We start from the raw sequence: 19,613 nt of genomic DNA, 5'->3' as shown, positions 1-19,613 counted from the left end.
TGTCTGTTTCTAGAAGACAGTCTAAACTGGAGATTAAGCTACCAGGTCGGTGCTGGGTGCCTGTTCGAAGCTCAGCGAAGCGTTGAAGAGTATTTAGAGCGGATTAGTCTGGGGCTTGACGGCAAGGAAGGGGAAGCCCACCACACAATCCCCCTCTTGGTTCTTCCACTTATCTGGGGAGCAAGGCAACACGGCTCAGTCCTTCACGCTGTCATGGCCGAGTTAATGGTTAATACAAGGGGAGAAGCATCACAAATTTACACAGTTCAAATCGTCACTGAGTAAATATGGAAGTTTTTTTACTGTGTTGTGTCCAATCTCAATGTCATGTAAAGGTTTAAATGTGCTGCATTAGGAGTTTCCTGCACATCCATCCAGATGAGTCCAACAGCTGTGTAGGGCACCTCACAGACATTTCCCAGAGAACACACATTGTAACCATGAAGCACTTACACTGGCACTAATGGGCCAAACGATTACTTGTGTATTTGCTGATACGTGTTTGCTGTATACACAAACACTGCCTTCGGTTTGGCGTGCCAGTCTCATGTCTCCTTAAAAGGAAGTGGAGGCTCTCTGTGTGTTGGCTTCCTCTTGATGACGACATCACTCGCACAGCCCGTGCAGATTGTAATCACAAACTCCTTCCTGTTTGTTCCCCACGACTGAGTTTTCCTCCAGAGCTGAGGGAACAGTGGGGGGTGTGGCTCGGTGGGGATTTGAATGCAGGTATATTAGAGTTCCTCAGATAGAAAACCCTGAGGCGCTCGAAGGCAAAGCAGCGAGGATACGACAAACAAGACAAATCGTCCAAACACGTATTCAAACCAATGATTAACCTGCTGCCACTGATGAGCAGAGTGGAAAATTATTTGTCTCTTTTGTCGAACAAAATGTAAAATACAGAAACGTGTCCATCCCACTTTTACGAGTCAAAATGTTTGTTAGTTATTAATTTACATGCAAATGACAGAGAACGTGACATTTGGAGTAAAATCCTAATTTGTTGCCAGTGATTTCTTTCTTTGTTTTGCTTTAAAATAACTTAAACCGTGCAGTGCCTGTGGTGAACCTGGCACTTTGAAATGGGCTGTTCTCTTCTCCTGTGTTAAAGCTCTGGAGCTACTTCAGAATTATCCCTCGTCGTTATAGTGAGTCCTCCTCAAACTGTAATAAGATAATGTCACTTTTATTGTTTTTATTGTTAACGTTCATCTTACAAGTTGCTTCATCACTGTTCACAATCCTCAGAGCCAAGTTCACAACCTTTCAAAATAAAAGCTTCACATAAAGCATTACAGCAACAAAACAAACTTTGTGCTTTAACTAGAGGAAGTGGTTCTATGAACATGATGGAGATCAGCACTCGCAACCACAGTGAATGTCTGTGTCAGTTCGATATAATGATAATAATCAGATAATCAAAATGATCTGGAGGTGATTTTGACCCAGGGTTTGACACATGATCAGTTTGTGTGTTTTTTAATGTCAGTATTTTAATTTTCGTCAGTATTAGTTACTCTGGATTCCATGTCTCCTGACCCCTAGCTCTCTTGCCTCAGCTTGTGTGGAGGATGCATCCCATTTGTGTGCTGGCGCCGTAATTCCACTTTTCACTGCAAGCAAACTCGCATCATAAAGAAATATGTACATGGGAAAGAAAAGCCCCACAAAATCCCCAGATGCGTGAGGCTTGGTTTCTCTTCTGTGTATTCTCTGAAAGACAGTATGCTGTTACACCCCTTCCCTTTTCTCTTTAGCAATCGCTCGAGGTCAAAGTCAGTACAGTCCCTCTTGAAGTCATGTTCGTGTGGCCGTGAGCGAGACCCTCAGCTTCTTGGGTGTCACAGCCCTGAGGCATAAGGGGGGGGGAAACAGTGTTTATATGAATGTGTGCAGCTTCATGGAAGTAGAGTGAAGAAATAAATCATCTTTTGGAAATAAACATGTCGCAGAAATTCCTCTCTGCCACTGATCTCCTGTTTGCTCACAGAACTGCATTGTGTAACTTCCTGGAAGCTCCTGCATACTCCCATCATGCTTCAGTAGCAGTGCGACAGTTGCAACATAAACTGTTGCCTGAAGCGCCATCGTCCAGGCTACAAGATGCTTCCTATTACATCCACAAGGAAAAACAAGGAGGACCTTACACTGTCAATCCACCGAGATAAATTCACTGAAGCTCGATGAAGAATGTCACAGTGTTGTTCTAGTTAGAGCCACAACTTCTACAGAAGCACAGTTTAGTGTCGTGTGTGGTGAAGGGGCGGCTAATGATTACTTGTCGTCTCTTAGTAGTTCAAAGTTTGCTAGTAAGTTTAATATTTACACTTTGGGGACAAGTTTATATAATTTCCTTGGCTGCATCGTATTTCTTCACTGTTAAAGCTCCAGACGCCTCTGTTGTTTTATTTTTAGAAATGTCTGAAGCACCCTATTTATTTTATTCCTGGCCTGAAGTAGCCAGCGCACAGTTGCTTACCAGTTTGTTTGCTGTGCCGGGAGCTCTTCAGCTGTTCCGTGATGTGTCCTCGGAACATCACAGCCCTGCACAGCGTGATGAGTCTGCTTTGTTTGCATGGGTCTTTTATCAGGGTAGAAACTGAGAATTTCTATCATTGAGGTCAATGTTGTAATGTTCTGCAGTGGAAGAGCTACCGACCTAGTACAAAACTAAAATGGCACTAGGTAGACCGTATACCTCTGCTGATGAAACCACCTTTACATCAGCTATATCCAGATTTTATCTGGTTCAACAGCTCATATCAGTCACATCCATCCCGTCCATAGTGGCTGCTGACAAATACGATATTGGCTAATTTTGAAATACATTGGTTCTATTATCAGCTTTTGGTGACTTTTTAATAAGCAAGTGATAGGACAGAATAATCCCAGCTGAAGTTTCAGTCACCAGCTTGTTTTATCCAGAGCTTTCAACAGTCTCTGGACTAATTACTCCTTGAACAGCTCATGATTGGATCATGAGGGGATTTTGCTTATTCAGACGGATTTATTCAAAATAAAATTAAAAAACAGGTGAGATGTTGCTGCTGCCACAGCTTCTAACTTGTCAGTAAATTAACGATTCTGAAACTGAGGTCAGATCTGTGATACCAACGTCCACATCCTTGTATTCAACACGACACCTCAACCGCTGCTGCAGACCTGCGCCACACTGCAGCTCTGTAAATCATCCAATGAATGGGTTTCCTTAATACTTTTCTTTTTCTAAGGGTTTTGGGACAAAGGCTTATTTATTCTTTTCTCCCACCGTTTGAGAAAATTACATCCATTCAGCTGACTCATGTCTGTGGCACCGTAATGAGCCCAGCTTTTCCTCCGCCGCTCCCTTCTAGGCAGCACATGGGAGAAGGTTTTCCAAAGAGGAAAGAAACTTTATATTCTTTTTCCCGACTCAGTCATTATCGCCCTTGACTGGATAATAAAAAAAAAACTGTGTGCACTTAATGGTCCTGCCTCACTTCAAACCCAGTCAAACCCCCAGTTGGTTAGAAATCTGCAGTATTTTCTGTTTGCTGTCATTGTCCGTCCTGTCAGCCCTCGTGGTCATTAAAATACCCGTTCATTTTGGCTGCTGACGACCGGCACTCAGGGCGTGGGAAATAATCTCACAGCAGATAGAGGCAGGCCAGACAGGCTTTGAGCTGTGGTGGCACTTGAAGGTTTGGTGCCCTTTTGAGATTGTCAGTGGACACAAGGGCTCAGGTTGACAGAGTCCAGGCCAACACAGCTGTCCTCTGCAGTCACCGTGTCACATGCACAGTGTAAGGTCATGAAGTGCAACTCAAAACCATCCTTTGTGTAATTAAAGCTCCTTACACCCTCCCGTTGATTGATTCAAACTTTTAAAACTCTTAATTTCCTTCATACGTTAACCATTTCAGACGTAATGTCCAAGCGGTCGATCTTGTTAGAGCCTCGATCTGTGTAATGAGCTCATTGGTTCCCTTGAGAACAGTCACACCACTGAATTAGCACAGTTTTGATGGAACCCAGGTCCATGTGGGTCATTATAAATAGCTGTGAATGAGGAATAAAAAGCACGTGTGATGCTGTCTACTGCCCTAGTTAGGTCAAACGTTCTATCTAGAGCCACCTACAATATATACAGGCATCTGGAGTTGCAGATAATATGGGGGCTTTTTTCATTTACAATGGCTGACATCATGATTGTATCAGCAAGAATGTCTGACTTGTTGTTTTTATACATAGACAGATAATTGTACATCATATACGGGGTTTATACTGATGTGTGTTAACTGTCTATCTGCACTGGAGGTGACGGGGGAATATCAGTCCTGCTGGACCTGATTTCTATTTCTGGACATCTATAGTTGTTCACCAGTGACTGTGAAGGATTCCTGCTAGACATGCTCAACAAGTTCCTGAATAATAGACAGTGTAGGAGAAAGTGCGTGAGGAGAAATGCAGAACTCTCCCTGGTTCTGATGAACTCATTTCCTCAAATATTGTTTCAAGCTGTTTTCAGACGTAAACTGGGGTCAGACGTGGTCACAACAGGAACGTTTCCCAACACTCAGATGAGGGGTGACCTGGGTAGAGAGAGTGCAGGAGGCAGGACGTGACATTTACGTTTACAGCACATGGACACAGGGGTGGGGCCTCATCGCCTAAAGTTGTCAAATCTCATTTTCTTTCTCAGTTGACATCTTCACCGACGTCTTCTGTGTCTCTTCTTCCAGTTTCTCTACTGTGGTGTGTGAGAAATGTCCACAACAGGCCCACTTTCTAACTTTTCCTGCCTTGTTCTCACATGGATTCACTCGCTCACATTTTCCTGGCTGGAAAAAGTCAGAAGTATGAAGTATGTCCTGAATGTCCCAATTGATTCTGACTGTTGAGTTCTCATGTGCAGCCCTGAGAACTTTCAGGAAAATATCTAGACTTCGTTGTGCATGTTGCCGCCTTATTTAACTGAATAGTCGATGACATAGTGAGTCAACCATCAGTTCTGGCACATGGGGAATAGACTTCCTGCTTGGTGTTCTGTGGTGGGGGTTTACTGCGTCCACACAATTCACAGACTGGCAAGTTAGTTGTTCACAGGAAAGTCTACTTCAACATGATATGATTGTCTGCCTGTCCTGCCTCTCAGTGTATTGTTTTGTGTGTGTAGTTGTATGTTGTAAAGTATGTGTGTACTTCTCTCATTTGAATGAAGTCTGTGAACCTGTTTTTCGTGTAGTTAATGCAAACTAGTGACAAGTGACAAACTATGCAAAGTATTCAACCTTCATCCTGTCGGTGTCCTGGAGATGGAGCAGATTCTTTACTCGCTGGAACAGAACATGTTTTACTTTTTTCTTTTTAAAAAAAATGAATGTGAACAGAGTGAATCATGGACTGAAACTTTGTGTGGTTGTGGGTGTGTGTGCGTTTTGGGTGGAGGGCTTTCTAAACTGGCTCTTTGTCTGTTGCTTCCTGTTGCTTGGTCATAATGACTGACACGGGGGGGGAAATGCATTTGAGTGACGGTCAGAGGGAGGGGGGTGCAGTGACTCCACCTAGAGGCGAACAAGCTGTAAAAGTGTCCACCGCAAAGTCAGAGGAAGGAAATGCTTACCCACACTCTGTTGCACGCACACAGTACACACGCACACACACACACACACACACAGTACACACAGTACACACACACAGTACACACTGTGAGAGAGGTCCTTTTAAGGAAAAGGCTGAGCTCCTACCAGAGCAGAGTGGAGCAGAGGCAAAGCCCTCGAATACAGACGTCTAAATACATCCACACATTTACACACTGTTGTGACTGCATGTCTGGAGATTGTCACAAGATGGTTGACTTGTAAATACAGATCAGCAGATGCGATATAATACTCTGGTCATAGATACTTTCATCTAGCGTAGTGTGACACTTGTGATATGAATCTTTAGTCCTATTTGTTTGGATTATCGATATAACACTTCACCATCCAGCAAAGGAACCACTTATTCCTTTTGATTTTACAGCTGGCAAGTTGGTGTCTGGTGCATTCATCTCCCAACAATGTTACATCAAGTGAAACATGTTCAAGGTTTTGCTTGCTCATTGAGGGAGCTGTTGTGTTTCTCTATACTTTTTAAGCTCTCGACCCTAATATGTGAAATGCCTTGAGATAATGTGTGTTATGATTTGGCAATTGAATGTGTCTAATTCAGCTCCCGTCTCCTTTCTCTCCTTTTCTATTTTCTATTCTTTATCTGTCCCGCAGGCCGAGGCCAGGCTGGCAGCGAAGAGGGCGGCCAGGGCAGAGGCCAGAGAGATCCGCATGAAGGAGCTGGAGAGGCAACAGAAGGAGGTATACGAGTCAGAATACACTCTCTCACGTTTCAAACGGTGAAATACCAGGCACTGTTTGGCTAACACTGCCCACATGTGGCCTGGTGTAGTACGTTGGTTTGATCCAAAGAGAAACCGTTTGTGAAGAGTTGCATGTAGCACATCAGGGAGTTTCTGTCTGGTACTTGAATTACACCTAAAGCAGCTCGGTGTTGTTGGACTTCAACACATTCATGCAGCATTATTACATCAGATATTTGACGCTAGGTGTTATTGGTTGATATGCAGAATAGTAAGAGGTTGTTGTTTCAACCCTGTGTCGGCAGATTGTTTTTCCTGTCGACATGCAGTGTTAAGCTGAAAGACTCCTTTGATCCTGCTGGTCAAAGGTCCGAGGAGTAAACACAGTGTTATAACTAACACTGCAAAGTGTAAGTGAATAAAGAAAAATGCACAGGTACAGTTTAAGACGTAAGAGAATGCAAGATTCCAACGTGTGTTTATCATCACACTGGTTTTACAAGATTAAAGTAATTCTAAAACATATTGAATATAAGTCAGGATCAGCTTATAAACTCTTGATAAATCAGTTCTATCCTAAAATCCCTTCACACGCTGTAAATTATATTTAATAGCTGACGCCGGGCTAATGGGGGATTACAGATAATCCACTCCACAATATTCACAACGATACAAGATCCCTGAAGAGACGTTTTCTTATTTCTTAGTCATGCATTGTACTTTGGGAATATTCTGTTGGGGAATATTAAGCGAAGTAAGAGTCTAAATGTTAGATGGTCAGTAGATGTGGATATTTCTTACAGTGTAGGTTCCTGTTGGGAGGATTAGTGCAGAGTCGGCCAAAGCAATGAGTAGAAAGTCCTTAAAGAGGCTCACTAATTACTCTCAAGAAGGGTTTGAACCTTTTCCAATTAATCGCACGCCAAAAACTCTTCCAGGGCTTTGAATGGAAACTTTCCAAGACACATTCATTTAGAAGTCTTATCAACATGGCAAGAGCTTTGTGGAGATGAAAGAGCAAAGACCAGATAATAACCCTTAACGTTTCACCAGTTCTTACAAACCAATAATTATTCATTCTCTGTTATCTGTAATATACAAATCTGGCCAGTTGGTTTTTATCATGGCTCTTTTTTGTGGCCCTGTCTTCAGCAGTGGAAACTGGTTTTAAATGCATGCTTAATTTTATTCTTTAAAATAAACACAATATTTAGTCGATATTTACTCATCAGTGTACGTTATACATGGTTGATGAGCAGAAAGACCAGAGAGAGCCTCGGCGTCCAGCACCTCCAGTGTCAATGTTGGCACTGGCACGATATTCTGATTTGTGTTGAAACAGGTGCACATCTGAAAGGTCTGTGTGTGTGGTTGTGTGTTTGTACTGCAGGTCAGTAGTGTTTCTCCTTCTCTGGTTTACTGACACAGGTCTGTAGCATGGAGAGTCACACTTTGTTAAGCTCCCTGCTCTTTACCTGCAGGATATATATAAACCATTTTTCCATTATACCATCAAGGTATACTGGGCGGTTATTAAGCAATCACAACAAAGCCCAAAAACAACAGTCTACACACACACCGTCTCACACACACGCACTGTCTCTCTCTCACACACACACACACACACACACACACACAGACCAGACAGCTTAACAATGATTGTTAATCTGGTGTGTATGCCTGTGTGCGTGTGTATGTGTGTGTGTGTGCGCCAGCCGTGCGTCCTAAACCCTTCAGCCGAGTTCTAAAGTAGCTTAGCAGGTTGCGGTCCTCGGTCCAGGCTCCGGTGGAGCAGTTATTATTGTTGCGATGTTGTTGACGTGAGCGATGGGTCGCAGCGCTCACGGCCACGTTCTGAGTTTCCGGATCACTTCTCACACACTGAAGACCGAAGGCAAAGGTGGATTATTGGCTTCATAGCAGGAAACGAGACGTTCTGAAGTCTTAGCGTTGCGTCCTGCCCTGAGCTCTCCAACATGACTGGCCATGGTCTTACCTGCTGACCGCTGAGGAATGCAACCCGTCCTGGTTCCCTGAGGGCAGCAGGACGGCCGGGCATCGGCTCACAGTGAGGGGGCTGAAGGCTGCCCTCACTGGGCGCCCAAGAACCCCTCTGGTCAAGAAGGGGATCTCGGTGAGTTGAATGGAACCGTGGCAAACATGTAAGCTGATTGGGTAACTCACCGATGAGTGGGCATATGGCGTCGCCTCGCTCACTTGCTAATTGGGTGTCCAGACGAGTAATGACTGATAAGTAGTAGACACAGTCCACCCAGTCAGTTATTTATCTGCTATGGACTCTGGTTAATTCTCACATGTTATATTTGATGTTAAAAGTGGAAATGACAGCGTTTGGGCAGATGTCAAAGGTGAAACCGGAGAGAGTTGGAAGTCAGGGGTCAAGTGCAGAGATGTTCCTGTGTTAACTCTCCAGGGACAGGATGTGTTTGTCTCATAGAACAATAGGGATATTTGATGAATTACTGTATTCTGGCATGAGAGCTGGGGATGTGACCTCTAAGACAAAGACGTCCGCTGCTGCGAATCCATTTGTGAGAGCCAGAATCACAAAGCAGGAAATCTGTATGTTGGGCAACTGTACAAGGAGACAGTGGCAGCAAATCTGGATTAAAGTTCTGGGCCGACGGGATGGAAAGTGCAACGGTGAGGTTGGGGTGTGATTTCAGTGTGTTGTGCTGGGGTTTGATCGGTGGGAGGTTCTGAGATGCATGAAACACTGATGCTACTTGAATGAAGCAGCAGTGAACAACAAAATATAATAACAATTAGGATTTGTACACAGTGTTAATCACAAAGACAAGAAAGTGGATTTACTGTGGCAGGTTGAATACGTTTAATTCCACTTTGGCAGGTGAATGGAGGCAGAATTCACCTCATTCTCTGGTGCTGTTAAATGTTTTTAGTAATTATCGGTTTAAATCAGAAAATGAAAGGAAAGCTCTCAACACAGATCTTTGATGTGGATGTGAATGCATGTAACAGCATAGAACACGGCAAACAATATATGTTTGGGGCATATTTACCACAAGTTTAAATGATTATTTGCTTTAATGTGTGTACGTCCTCAAACGTCCCATATTTCATACAACACCCACACGTGTCAGTGCTCATCCAGGCACATACTTGCACCTTTGCATGTCTCTTCTTGGCTACAGTTGATTTTCAGTGACGCATCATGTCATACCTCTCATGAGGCTGATTATTTTCTCCTCTTTTCATGTTTGATATCTTCCCACATTTCCCCTCTTCCCCTCCCCCCGGTGCTGGTGTGTAGATCTTTCAGGTGCAGAAGGTAGGCTTCCTCTTCCTCTTCCTCTTCCTCACCTCAGCCTTAAGCTTGATCCCAACTTGGTTATGTTTATCATCTTTGGCACGTGCAAGAAAATATTGTAAACCAGTCACCTGTGCTCTGTTTTCTGACCTGTACTGTCTCCTTTTAGAAATATTATGGGCTGAACACCAAATTTGATGAGCCTGTGGACAACAGATGGGGAGATATTGAACAATGGATGGTACAGTTTCCGTGTGACAACAATTAAAACCACCCTATCGTGAACTTAATATTTCTGCATGGGTTTATATCTTGTGGTTTTACAGTGTGCCCAGTCTGCTTGTAATTTCCGGATCATTCCTGATAAGCCTGTTTTTTTTTTTTATAAAAGAACAGATTATAATATGTCAGAGCTTGGACATTAACGCTGATCTCACTGACGGAGCAGGCTGCCCACTTGGCTTTCAATCAGCACGACTATCTGCCCTGTTGGTGTGAGGCTGCATGGAGGTTAACACATTGATTACTTGGTTTGAACAGTCCTGCATCATAAGAGAGGTTCGACCAGGAGGAAACCTGTGTGCGACTAATTGTATTAACCACGGTGTGTTTTTGAAGGTGCGTCGGAAGAGAGGTGACAGGGTTTTGGGACAGTGTTCCCATGTTGTTGTTGCTAACTGTGCGTCAGTGGTTTGTTGGCTGGATTACTGGTTGAGTGTGATGCTCACAAGCACGTACTGTAAAGGACTCCTGTGAAACGTTGGTGGGCTGAAATGTAAATATGCAACTCCCTGAACTGGACAAGATGTGTTCCTCCTTCATCCATCCGTCTCATTGATCTTTGACATCTCTCTCCTCCTCCACGCTCTCCCTCCCCCTCTCCTCCTCCACGTTTACTCCCTCATACCTCCCTCCGTCGTCCAGGAGGACAGTGAGCGATACTCACGTTCTTCACAGATAACCAGGGTTTGTAGCTTTCCCTCTGTTTCCGTCTCCTCACGCTTCTCCTCTGAACCGTAGTCTGTCTTCCATCACTTGAAAAGAAAGACACAAGGGAACAACACATTATTCAATGTTACATTCAGGTTGATGAACATGTACTGTGGAGTAGTGACTGTTATAAACATTGCTGAAGTCTATTATCTGGAATATAATTAATTATGATAACGTTCTAATGTGTTCTTGGTTTAATTTGTTGTTAAAATGTTCTATTGTTTTAATAATTCAGGACAATCTAGGTTTTCACAACCCTCATTCTATTAGTGCCACTTAAGTCATTGCATTGTCCAAAGAAACTATAATGTTCTATGTTCAGATATGTTTCTCCATTTACCACAGTTTTCTGTAACCTGGCTTTTATTTGCAGCCAAGAAACTCTTTGAATTTTGGCTTTTATTTGAGATTGTGTTTCACAAAGTACGACAGGAAATCATTGCAATTTTTAGAAATGTGCTTTTGTCATTCAGTCAAGATATTTTGTAACTTAACTTTTGGTGTGAGCATCACTAAGAAAGCAAGAAACCACATTTTGTAGCAGAGGAAACGTACATAAAGCAGCATTAAGTTAATAATCCCAATTTAAAACCACAGGTCACATATAGAGCAGTCGTAGAAGGAGCCACTGGTAAGAAAGATGTTAAAATCCACTGTTCCCAGTCACATGTTGATGTCCAGTCTAACCATCCATTCCAATGCTCTCTCACACAGCTCTCTGACGATGATGAGCGGATGTCAGTGGGAAGCCGGGGAAGTGTCAGGGTCAGTATCACTCAAACAACTCCTCTTTAAACCCCTTTTCTCTTTCAGTCGTTATTACTACAATTACTTTTTAATACCAGACCTGGTCTTCTTCGAGCTTTAGTGGCGTGGAGGCCGTGTGTGTCTGTCCTTGATAATCAAACGAGGTGCGCCAGTGTGGGCGTCACTTGTTGCTGGTTGTGTTGATGTTGTTGTGTTTTTCTGCACAGTCGCCCCTTGATGCGGTCGGGGCTTATGCTGGAGGGGTAAGGGCCGATCTTCTTGAAACAGTCTGGTTTCTAACCTGTCTCGTTGTTTGACTAACACCTGGTTCTGAAGGGAGTCACATAGTCCCAAGGAATGTTTGTGTGTAATGTTTGAATTAAACAGATTTTAGTAGTAAAACGGACATAAACCGTACGACACATTAACGGTCGCATTATGTTGGAAACTCTGCATGAATGTGGACTAACTGAGTCGGTCTCTTATGTTGGCTCATGTATTTGTTGGAGCTTTTGTGAAGGGTCATTGCCAAACTTGGAGAAAGTTCGGATTTGATTTCAACAAAAAGAACACTGTGTTATTTGGCTTCAACCGAAAAAAACCCACGTCAGTTCTATTTCAGGATCTGTTTTGTCTCTAGATTCTAAGTGATGTGTTTTTTTTGGGCAGTTTATCAGCTGAAGTGGTTTGTTTTCGTCTTGCACGTTGTTCCACTGTGACCTTGACTGTACATTTCACCAGTGGCCTGAAGAGTCCGTTCATTGTGCATGTGGATGTGTTGCATGTTGCCTGGATTCTCGAGAAGAGATTTGTCTCGACGGCTCGTGTTCGTCCTTCATGGTTTCTCCGTCTCTCCCTTCACTTAAAGGGCGCCTCACTTAAGAAGCCGAAGAAAAAGAAGAAACATAAGCACAAAGACAAAGATGTACGTGAAAGCTCAAACTGCACAGACCGCCTTCAGAAATGGCCTCAGTGTTTCTCAATCGTGTTCTTTTATTCACAGGGGAACGGCAATGACGATGATCACAGTGTCGTGTCCAGCAGGGTCAGTAGCTGTGTGTCAGACTGATTGTACGCACGTCTGTATCTGGTCGGTTGTTTAGTTGATTGCATGACTCCTCCTGGGGAAGGGAAGTAACAGAAGCTGCCTTCCATCACTCATTCCTCTCTTTTCTCTCTCCTGCTGTCAGAGCTCGAGACTCAGTGATGAAAGCAGAGTTTCCCGCGGGTCCAAGCTAGACCTAACGGTGCGTGTTGCCCCCCCCCCCCCCCCCCAGATCCATGTCACTGAAAAGTCTTATGTTGACGCCTTATTACAATATCCAGCTGTGATCTAGTGTTGATGGACATTTGAAAAATACCGTTATACAAAACCACAGAGGTATGAGAGTGAGCTGGTATTGATAGTTTGTGTGATTGAGGCCAGACACAAACAGGGTGATGTGTTGACTTCATTAGAACTTTCAAAAAGAGGAAACGTCTGTAGAGTTTGAAGGGATTTTCCATTTCTGCTGCACAAAGAGTTGCACAAAGCAAAGTTTGAAATAAAACAGAGGAATTGGCAACTTGAAGCAAAACTGTGTAACTTTTACAGCGCCCTCTGTTGTCTTTTGAACTGATCCACAAGGTTTTGCATTACTCTTGAACTTGCTGGACCTGATGGTGACAGTTGAAACGGAGACTCTCAGTCAGTGACTTCTCACAGGAAATCGTTCCCACTCACCAAAATTTACATAGAGCAAGAACAGACATTCAGGGAGTGACACCAGCATCATTCTCCCAAGTCAGTGAAGCATCAAACTCATTTTGAAGCTGGGTAAAGAAGTGGCATAGTGTTGCATAGAGGAAGGACCTCTGGGTGAAAATAGACCCAGACCTGAAGCTTCTCAACGCAAATACTTTTAATTCAGAAAAACGCTCCTGCTACTTTTACATGGTATAAAAAACCTGTTTCTTTAATTCGACCCTCCGTCTGTCTGCCAGTGTTGAACAGAACAGAGCTCTGCCTTTATAAAGACGTTTGTCTTCACCAGAGAAATGATTTACTGTTCATCCTCAACACTTGTGCTCCTCAGTCGACCAACAAATTGTGTAACTGCCTAAAAACATCTGTCAGACGGATGTGGTGACGTTAGTGTTTGTGTGTGGAGGTTTGATGTTGTCGCCTGTGCTTCTCTCTCCCCCCCACCCCCCCCCCCCCCACCCCCCCCCCACCCCCACTCCCCCCACCCCCACTCGCAGAGCTCCAGACTGAGTGACGAGAGCCGGTTGTCTCGTGCCTCGAGATCAGAGCTGCAGCCGGTGGGTGGCACTGCTCTGCAGACTGTGGTCTTTGTTCTCGTGCCACTAACGGCCTGTGATGTGCACTTCTCTTAGGGACAAAAGTTGTGATCGTGTGCTGCCATATTAACTTGTTTCTATTAACGGCCTTTTGTTTTTTAATGAGTCATATAGTGATTTGTCAAATAAGCTTTCCTGAATAATGCATGCATGTGCAGCACATTTTTGTTTTGTGTTGGATTTCCCAAAGTTGTTACATAGCAGTATAGTGATATATTTTTTAAATGACTTTGTGTTGAAGTCTCTACAAGCACACAAGTTGTCTAGTTGTTTTTCTGTTTTAAAAACGAGCTCTAGTCATGACTTCTGTGTGCGATATGACTGTTTCCTGGGGAAAAGCCACAGAAGCTTTGTTGTAGGTTAAAGTTTCATTGGTCTGTGTTGTGTTGTGCATGTGATTAACTCAACTTGTACAGACAAAGTCCGAGTTACACTTTTGTGCCATGGCATGAATACAATGCGTGTAAGTTACACCTTTGCTGACAAGTTGAGGTGACTTTCCAGAACGCATGCTTTGAACTTCCTGTCGTCTCTTTCCCATCTCCCTCCTTCTCTTGGCTCATTACTCTTCCCTCCTTCTGCCCCTCTCATCATTTCAGAGCTCCTTTGCTTCCTCTGACCTGTACGGCCTCAATGGTCTGTCCTCCTCTAGAAACGCAGGTTCAGCTTTCAATGGTTACCAGGTCTGTATCTCAGACAGACGCACAAACACTTGACAAAGGTTTAGCTGTGTTTTCTTTTCACAATTGGAAAAGGGGCATCTCACAGACAGTGTTCTGTGTTCACACCCCTGAACCACGAACCTCCTGTTTACTCTGTATGCGTGTGTGCGTGTGTGTGTCTGCGCAGTCACATGTGCAGAACTCCTTATATGAAGACAGCATCTGCAGTGGATCACGCAGACTCACTGGATCCAGCTCCCATGTAAGACTTAGTTGGAAAAATATGGGTTTTGTTGGTTTGGCAAACATGAGAGTGGCCATGTTTTTGTGAAATAACTGAGTTGGTGTGCGACTAACAGTTACAGATGCTTTCTGTCTGACATGAGTTGGACCTTATTGACTTACTGACTGACAGAGGGGTTGCTGCTGCTGCATGGGGAAGACTTTGCATCTATTATGATCTAGTTCAACGTTTCAGTTCTGTTGTGGTTTTGGAAACGACACATTTTGCACGAAGCTGATAGTGTCGTAGATTCTGAATTGCTGTGTCACGAATCTCCCCGCGATGCGTGTGCTGCCTGTTGTGTTGGACTAAGTGATCCTTTAAAGATTGCCTTGCTTGCGTTGGATTGCTCGTGTCCACAGCAACATGACGGTGTGTTTTTCTCCGCAGCCATTAGACTACACTAGTTATCGCAGCTCCGGGTCCAGAGCCTCCAGCAGGGCCGGTTCAGCCCGGGCCAGCCCAGTGGTGAGCTCTTCCTCCTCAGACACCCTGCTACCCACAAAATGATGAGGTCGTCATGTTCTTACACTGCAGCATTGAGTTATGATCCACTGTTTCACATCAGAGAGAATCCAAGACGCACCTAAAGCTACACGCAGCATTAAAGGGCCCTCGCACCATTTGTGCAGATTGCAGATGCTGTGCTGTCACTGCAGAGCGACAAGATACAGAACCGTCATGATCCTTGAGTTCTGCACTAAACATCAAGATTGTTCTCTTGTGTGAACACATTAGCACAAGAAGGTGGTGGACATGGAGTCTACTTTGTAACTGGAGAACAAGATGCAGTGTGACATTTCAACTAGAGAGAAATATGAAAGTGGAAGAAAGCGATGAGGTTACTCCGGAGCAGCAGTGAAGTAAGAACATCACCGATGAGCTTGTGCCGTTAACGGATGAGGAGAAATTGAAAGAATAATAAATAAAAAACTTTATTTATGGCTGGTGCCAAAACTTGGTGTCAACCGGTGCAGAATCCAAAGATCATTAAAGGTTCTTTGACGCCACAGCATGTGCACAAAGGTGCGAGGGCCCTTCAGTGAGGTGACATGAATTGAAACTCTTAGGTAACTGGTAACATCCCACAGTTCCCAGCCTGTAGCAGCAACTGGGCTTTAGTTCAGGCTTGTTTTGGATTTAGATGTGTGTCGATCCATCAGCTGTCAGTGTATGAAGCGATGGGCTGCACCAGAATGTGACGTCAGTGACTGGGAAAGGAATGATCATGATTTATAGATGTTATTTTTATTAATGGACAGTGTGATGCATTCATCAATGTTCTAGTTCATCCCCTTTCAAACATGCAGCTTGTCCAGTTACTTTTTTCTTTGAGAAAATACAAAAATAGGAGGTTGATGATTTGATTATTTTAAATCCAAAGAAAAGAATGTGTAAATTCTCCACTTCTACATATGCTTTGTTTCTCCGACTGGTTTTTTGAAGTGGCTGGTGTTTCTTGTTGCAAATGTTTGGCTCCATTGTTGACATGTCTCGCCCCCTGCTGGCTGATGTAGGACAACTGCAGCTCTGTTGCCAGTTATTTGAGGAGTGCGGCCGGTGGCAGTGGCCTCCACCGGGACCTGGACGATGTTACTATCCCTGACTTTTCAGATGTGAGTCTGTCGGCACCCACCGGCGGCAGAGGCTGGGATGTGAGCTGGATTCCTGCTCGATTTGTTTTGCCGCTCATCCTCACTCTCTGTGTGCTGACTCCCAGTTTGTCTAACAACCAGATTGTTTCTGAGTGTGTGTGGCTTGAAGCAGAAATGGTGGATTATTGCTATTATTGCTTTAACACATGATTTGTTGTTGAATGGGCAGAATGTCAGATGGATTTCAGACCAGTCGATTTCCACATCGACTAATCATTTGCATGATGTTCCACATTAAAATATAAGCTGTGTTCATTAATATAAAACAGGTTGAGCTGTTTTGTGTGTGGTTTTTTGAGTAGGAAGCATCAAGGTTTTATCACTGCTGCCTGTTCCCCCCTCCCCCCCCCTCAGTCCTTTTGGCCTTGTGGCCTCTCTATGATCCTCTGATTCCTCTGACTGTAGTTTGTTTTGTCTCAAAAGGTGGAGGACAGAGATTATCTTGAGAAGGTGAGTGGACCACTCGTCACTCAAAATGCATTCAGTGATTTCAGTTCATGGAGAACATTGACAATGCGAATTTAAGAGCTTTTTTAAAATATGTATTTTGTCACTTTTCTTAGGGATCTCGAGCAGCTTCTGCCTTAACTGCAACAACGCTCCCATCCTTGGGTGGGACGTCCTCCCGAAGGGGAAGTGGAGAGACGTCCTTAACTGTAGACGCTGAGACGTCCATACGAGAAATCAAGGTAATGCTGAAGAAATGAGAGGGAGGAAGAGGAGAGAGAAGCTTCCTGTGCGTCCACATGAGACTCTGATCAAAAAGAAATGATAAGAACTTTAATCTCAGTTGATGTTTAAGTAAGAAGTTGTTGTCTGAGCGTGGAAAGAAGACAACAGATCCAAGGAAATGTTCTTCTATGCAGTTCTGTGCTCGGTTCATACCATTTGCATTCTTTCTTCAAAGCACTTCTGTCAGTGTGACTGTTGCACCAAACCTTCTGCTTCCCTCTTTCTGATGCTGTCACCCTGTGCTTCTCTGCTCACTGTCACCACTGCCTCTGCCTCTGCTGCTGCCCTCTTCACCAGGAGATTCATGAACTGAAGGATCAGATTCAAGATGTGGAAATCAAGTACACGCAGAACCTAAAAGAAGCTAAGGTATAAGCCCCAAAATCTGCTGAGCGTGCACTGGTTACTGCAGATCGATAAACCAACTGACGATTCTGAACTGAAACTGAAATAAATGAAAGTTGTAGTTTTCCTAACTGTAAAACATTTGCTACAGGATCAATACTGGTGCTTTAGACTCAACACAAATATTCACACACGTTGACAAGTTGTGTGAAAATGCAAATGGATAAACTTGCATCTGCATGCTTCTGCCTTTCTTCATTACGGCCTTCATGTCTTTACTTCAACCAGCATTTAAACCTGTGAGATGCAGATAAGTCGTCACCTCCTACATCCGTCTGTTCTCTCTTGTGTTCGTGACCTCAGGACACGTTATCAGAAGTGGAGGAGAAGTATCGTAAAGCCATGGTGTCCAACGCTCAGCTGGATAACGAGAAGAACAACTATATGTATCAGGTGGACACGCTCAAGGACTCGCTCATGGAGCTGGAGGAGCTGCTGTCTGAGTCCAATAGAGGATACGAGGAGAAGGTCAAGGTACATGAGGGAGGACGGGATGATGGTCTGAGAGCTTTATAGAGTTTGGCCACTTGAAATTCCAGTAAAGTCGAATGACTCAAACCTTGATGATGACTTCAAACTGCTTGTTTACCGAGGACGGATGCTCAAAAATGAAAACACTCAAGTTTTATCTGTTGTCAAACTCTGTTTCGCTCTCCACAGGATTTCGAGCGAGAGAAACACGCCCACGGTGTCCTTCAGTTCCAGTTCAGTGAAATGAAAGAGACACTAAAACAAAGTGAAGAGCTGCTGAATGTGAGTATCTGTCTCCCAGTGGGATAACGTGTTTACTGACCTGTGGAAGTGGACATGGATCCTCCTCTGGGTTCAGATGGGAAATGGTCTTTATTTATACGGCGCTCTTCTGGTCTCGATGACCACTCAACAGTCCAGTTTGACAAACCACTGCTCGTCACTCAGTCTGTCACTTAGAGAAGCTTCTTCTTTCTTCATCCACCGTTCGCCTGCGCTGCGTTTCTCTTTTCTCTCTCTCTTCCTCTCTCTTCCTCTCAAGCTTTGTTTTCCTTTCTTGCCACTCAGGAGATCCGTCAGCTGCGTTTGAAACAGGATGGTTTTGTTAGAGAAATATCTGACCTGCAGGAGACGGTGGAGTGGAAGGATAAAAAAATTGGGGTACGGCCTGTGAACCCTTTATCTTTAACATTTGGTATTGTCTCTCCTTTGCATGATGCTGAACACCTTTTACTTTCACTTCTTTTCCACAACTCCCTTCCTCTCTGCCACTCGGCTCGGCTCAGGCCTTAGAGCGACAGAAAGAATACACGGACGCAATCCGAACTGAGCGGGATGAGCTCAGAGAGGAGTCGGTGAAGCTCAAAGACATTCTGAAGGTACTCGGAGAACATGTCTGTCTCATTCCTCTTGTGCTCAACGTCAGCGATGTGTGAGCGTTTGGGAAATACAGTTTGAAACTATGATGGTGAAAAATAAGGTTTTCAATATATTCTTACCGCGTTAACTACAGTGAATCTTAAAGGGATAGTTATCTACTCACCACTATGCCGATGGAGGGGGGGTGAAGTGTTTGAGTCTCAGGGGTAAACAGCGTTGCAGCCGAATCCAATACAACTGAAGTAAATGGTGTCCTCTTCTTCAGTTGAATAAAACCACAGACAAAAGATAACGTGTCTTGTTGTGTTCTGTTGTTTAAAATTCTCTGAAAATGTGATTTAATTCGCTGATTCTATTCGATGAAACTTGTTCTTATAAAAGCCAAACGGACATTTAACTGTCGACTCATTGACTGAACTAATGTTGTGACTTTGTCCTGTGTTTAGAAACATGGAATCGTGTTGGGACCTGATCTAAGCGTCAATGGGGACATTGGTGAAGCAGACGTTGACGGCTCCTCCTCTGGAGACGCTGCTCAACAACCAGCTCCGGACTCTCAGACAACAGAGGGGAACAGCATGCTCGGTAAAACCCACTGTGGAACTACAACTTTATTTCTTTTGAACGCATGGCTCATTTTAACTTGTGTTATTTTAACTGTGATTTGCACTGATCTTAAAGGATAAACCTGGTGATAATCTAGATTTTTCTTGAGATTGGAATCAGTCCTTGGAACCCTGGGCCTTGGAAAACAGTGGGTGACGAATGATCTCACCACAAAGTCAGTGTTCTAGATGTTCTGGAGCCTGCAGCTCAC

The 19,613-nt window shown here is 44.0% G+C and overlaps 1 protein-coding gene across 5 annotated transcripts in view; it reads left to right on the top strand.

The window, feature by feature from the left end:
- lrrfip1a (leucine rich repeat (in FLII) interacting protein 1a) overlaps positions 1 to 19,613 on the top strand; it is a 31,490-nt gene that overhangs the window by 4,604 nt on the left and 7,273 nt on the right. Inside the window, exons 2-23 of one of the 5 annotated variants that reach the window (XM_034575173.1) lie at positions 6,249 to 6,335; positions 9,633 to 9,650; positions 9,799 to 9,870; positions 10,554 to 10,595; positions 11,337 to 11,387; positions 11,597 to 11,632; positions 12,238 to 12,294; positions 12,373 to 12,414; positions 12,560 to 12,626; positions 13,609 to 13,670; positions 14,309 to 14,392; positions 14,559 to 14,633; positions 15,045 to 15,122; positions 16,172 to 16,270; positions 16,733 to 16,759; positions 16,873 to 16,998; positions 17,339 to 17,410; positions 17,750 to 17,920; positions 18,107 to 18,199; positions 18,485 to 18,577; positions 18,703 to 18,795; positions 19,243 to 19,381. In XM_034575173.1, the coding sequence (XP_034431064.1) occupies positions 6,249 to 6,335; positions 9,633 to 9,650; positions 9,799 to 9,870; positions 10,554 to 10,595; positions 11,337 to 11,387; positions 11,597 to 11,632; positions 12,238 to 12,294; positions 12,373 to 12,414; positions 12,560 to 12,626; positions 13,609 to 13,670; positions 14,309 to 14,392; positions 14,559 to 14,633; positions 15,045 to 15,122; positions 16,172 to 16,270; positions 16,733 to 16,759; positions 16,873 to 16,998; positions 17,339 to 17,410; positions 17,750 to 17,920; positions 18,107 to 18,199; positions 18,485 to 18,577; positions 18,703 to 18,795; positions 19,243 to 19,381 (1,684 nt within the window). The remainder of the gene's footprint in view (positions 1 to 6,248; positions 6,336 to 9,632; positions 9,651 to 9,798; positions 9,871 to 10,553; positions 10,596 to 11,336; positions 11,388 to 11,596; positions 11,633 to 12,237; positions 12,295 to 12,372; positions 12,415 to 12,559; positions 12,627 to 13,608; positions 13,671 to 14,308; positions 14,393 to 14,558; positions 14,634 to 15,044; positions 15,123 to 16,171; positions 16,271 to 16,732; positions 16,760 to 16,872; positions 16,999 to 17,338; positions 17,411 to 17,749; positions 17,921 to 18,106; positions 18,200 to 18,484; positions 18,578 to 18,702; positions 18,796 to 19,242; positions 19,382 to 19,613) is intronic. The other 4 variants (XM_034575172.1, XM_034575174.1, XM_034575175.1 and 1 more) reach the window with 4 other exon arrangements.

The sequence above is a fragment of the Hippoglossus hippoglossus genome, chromosome 21 (genome assembly GCF_009819705.1).
Source record: "Hippoglossus hippoglossus isolate fHipHip1 chromosome 21, fHipHip1.pri, whole genome shotgun sequence".
NCBI lineage: Eukaryota > Metazoa > Chordata > Actinopteri > Pleuronectiformes > Pleuronectidae > Hippoglossus > Hippoglossus hippoglossus.
This window is presented reverse-complemented; position numbering and strand designations above follow the sequence as displayed.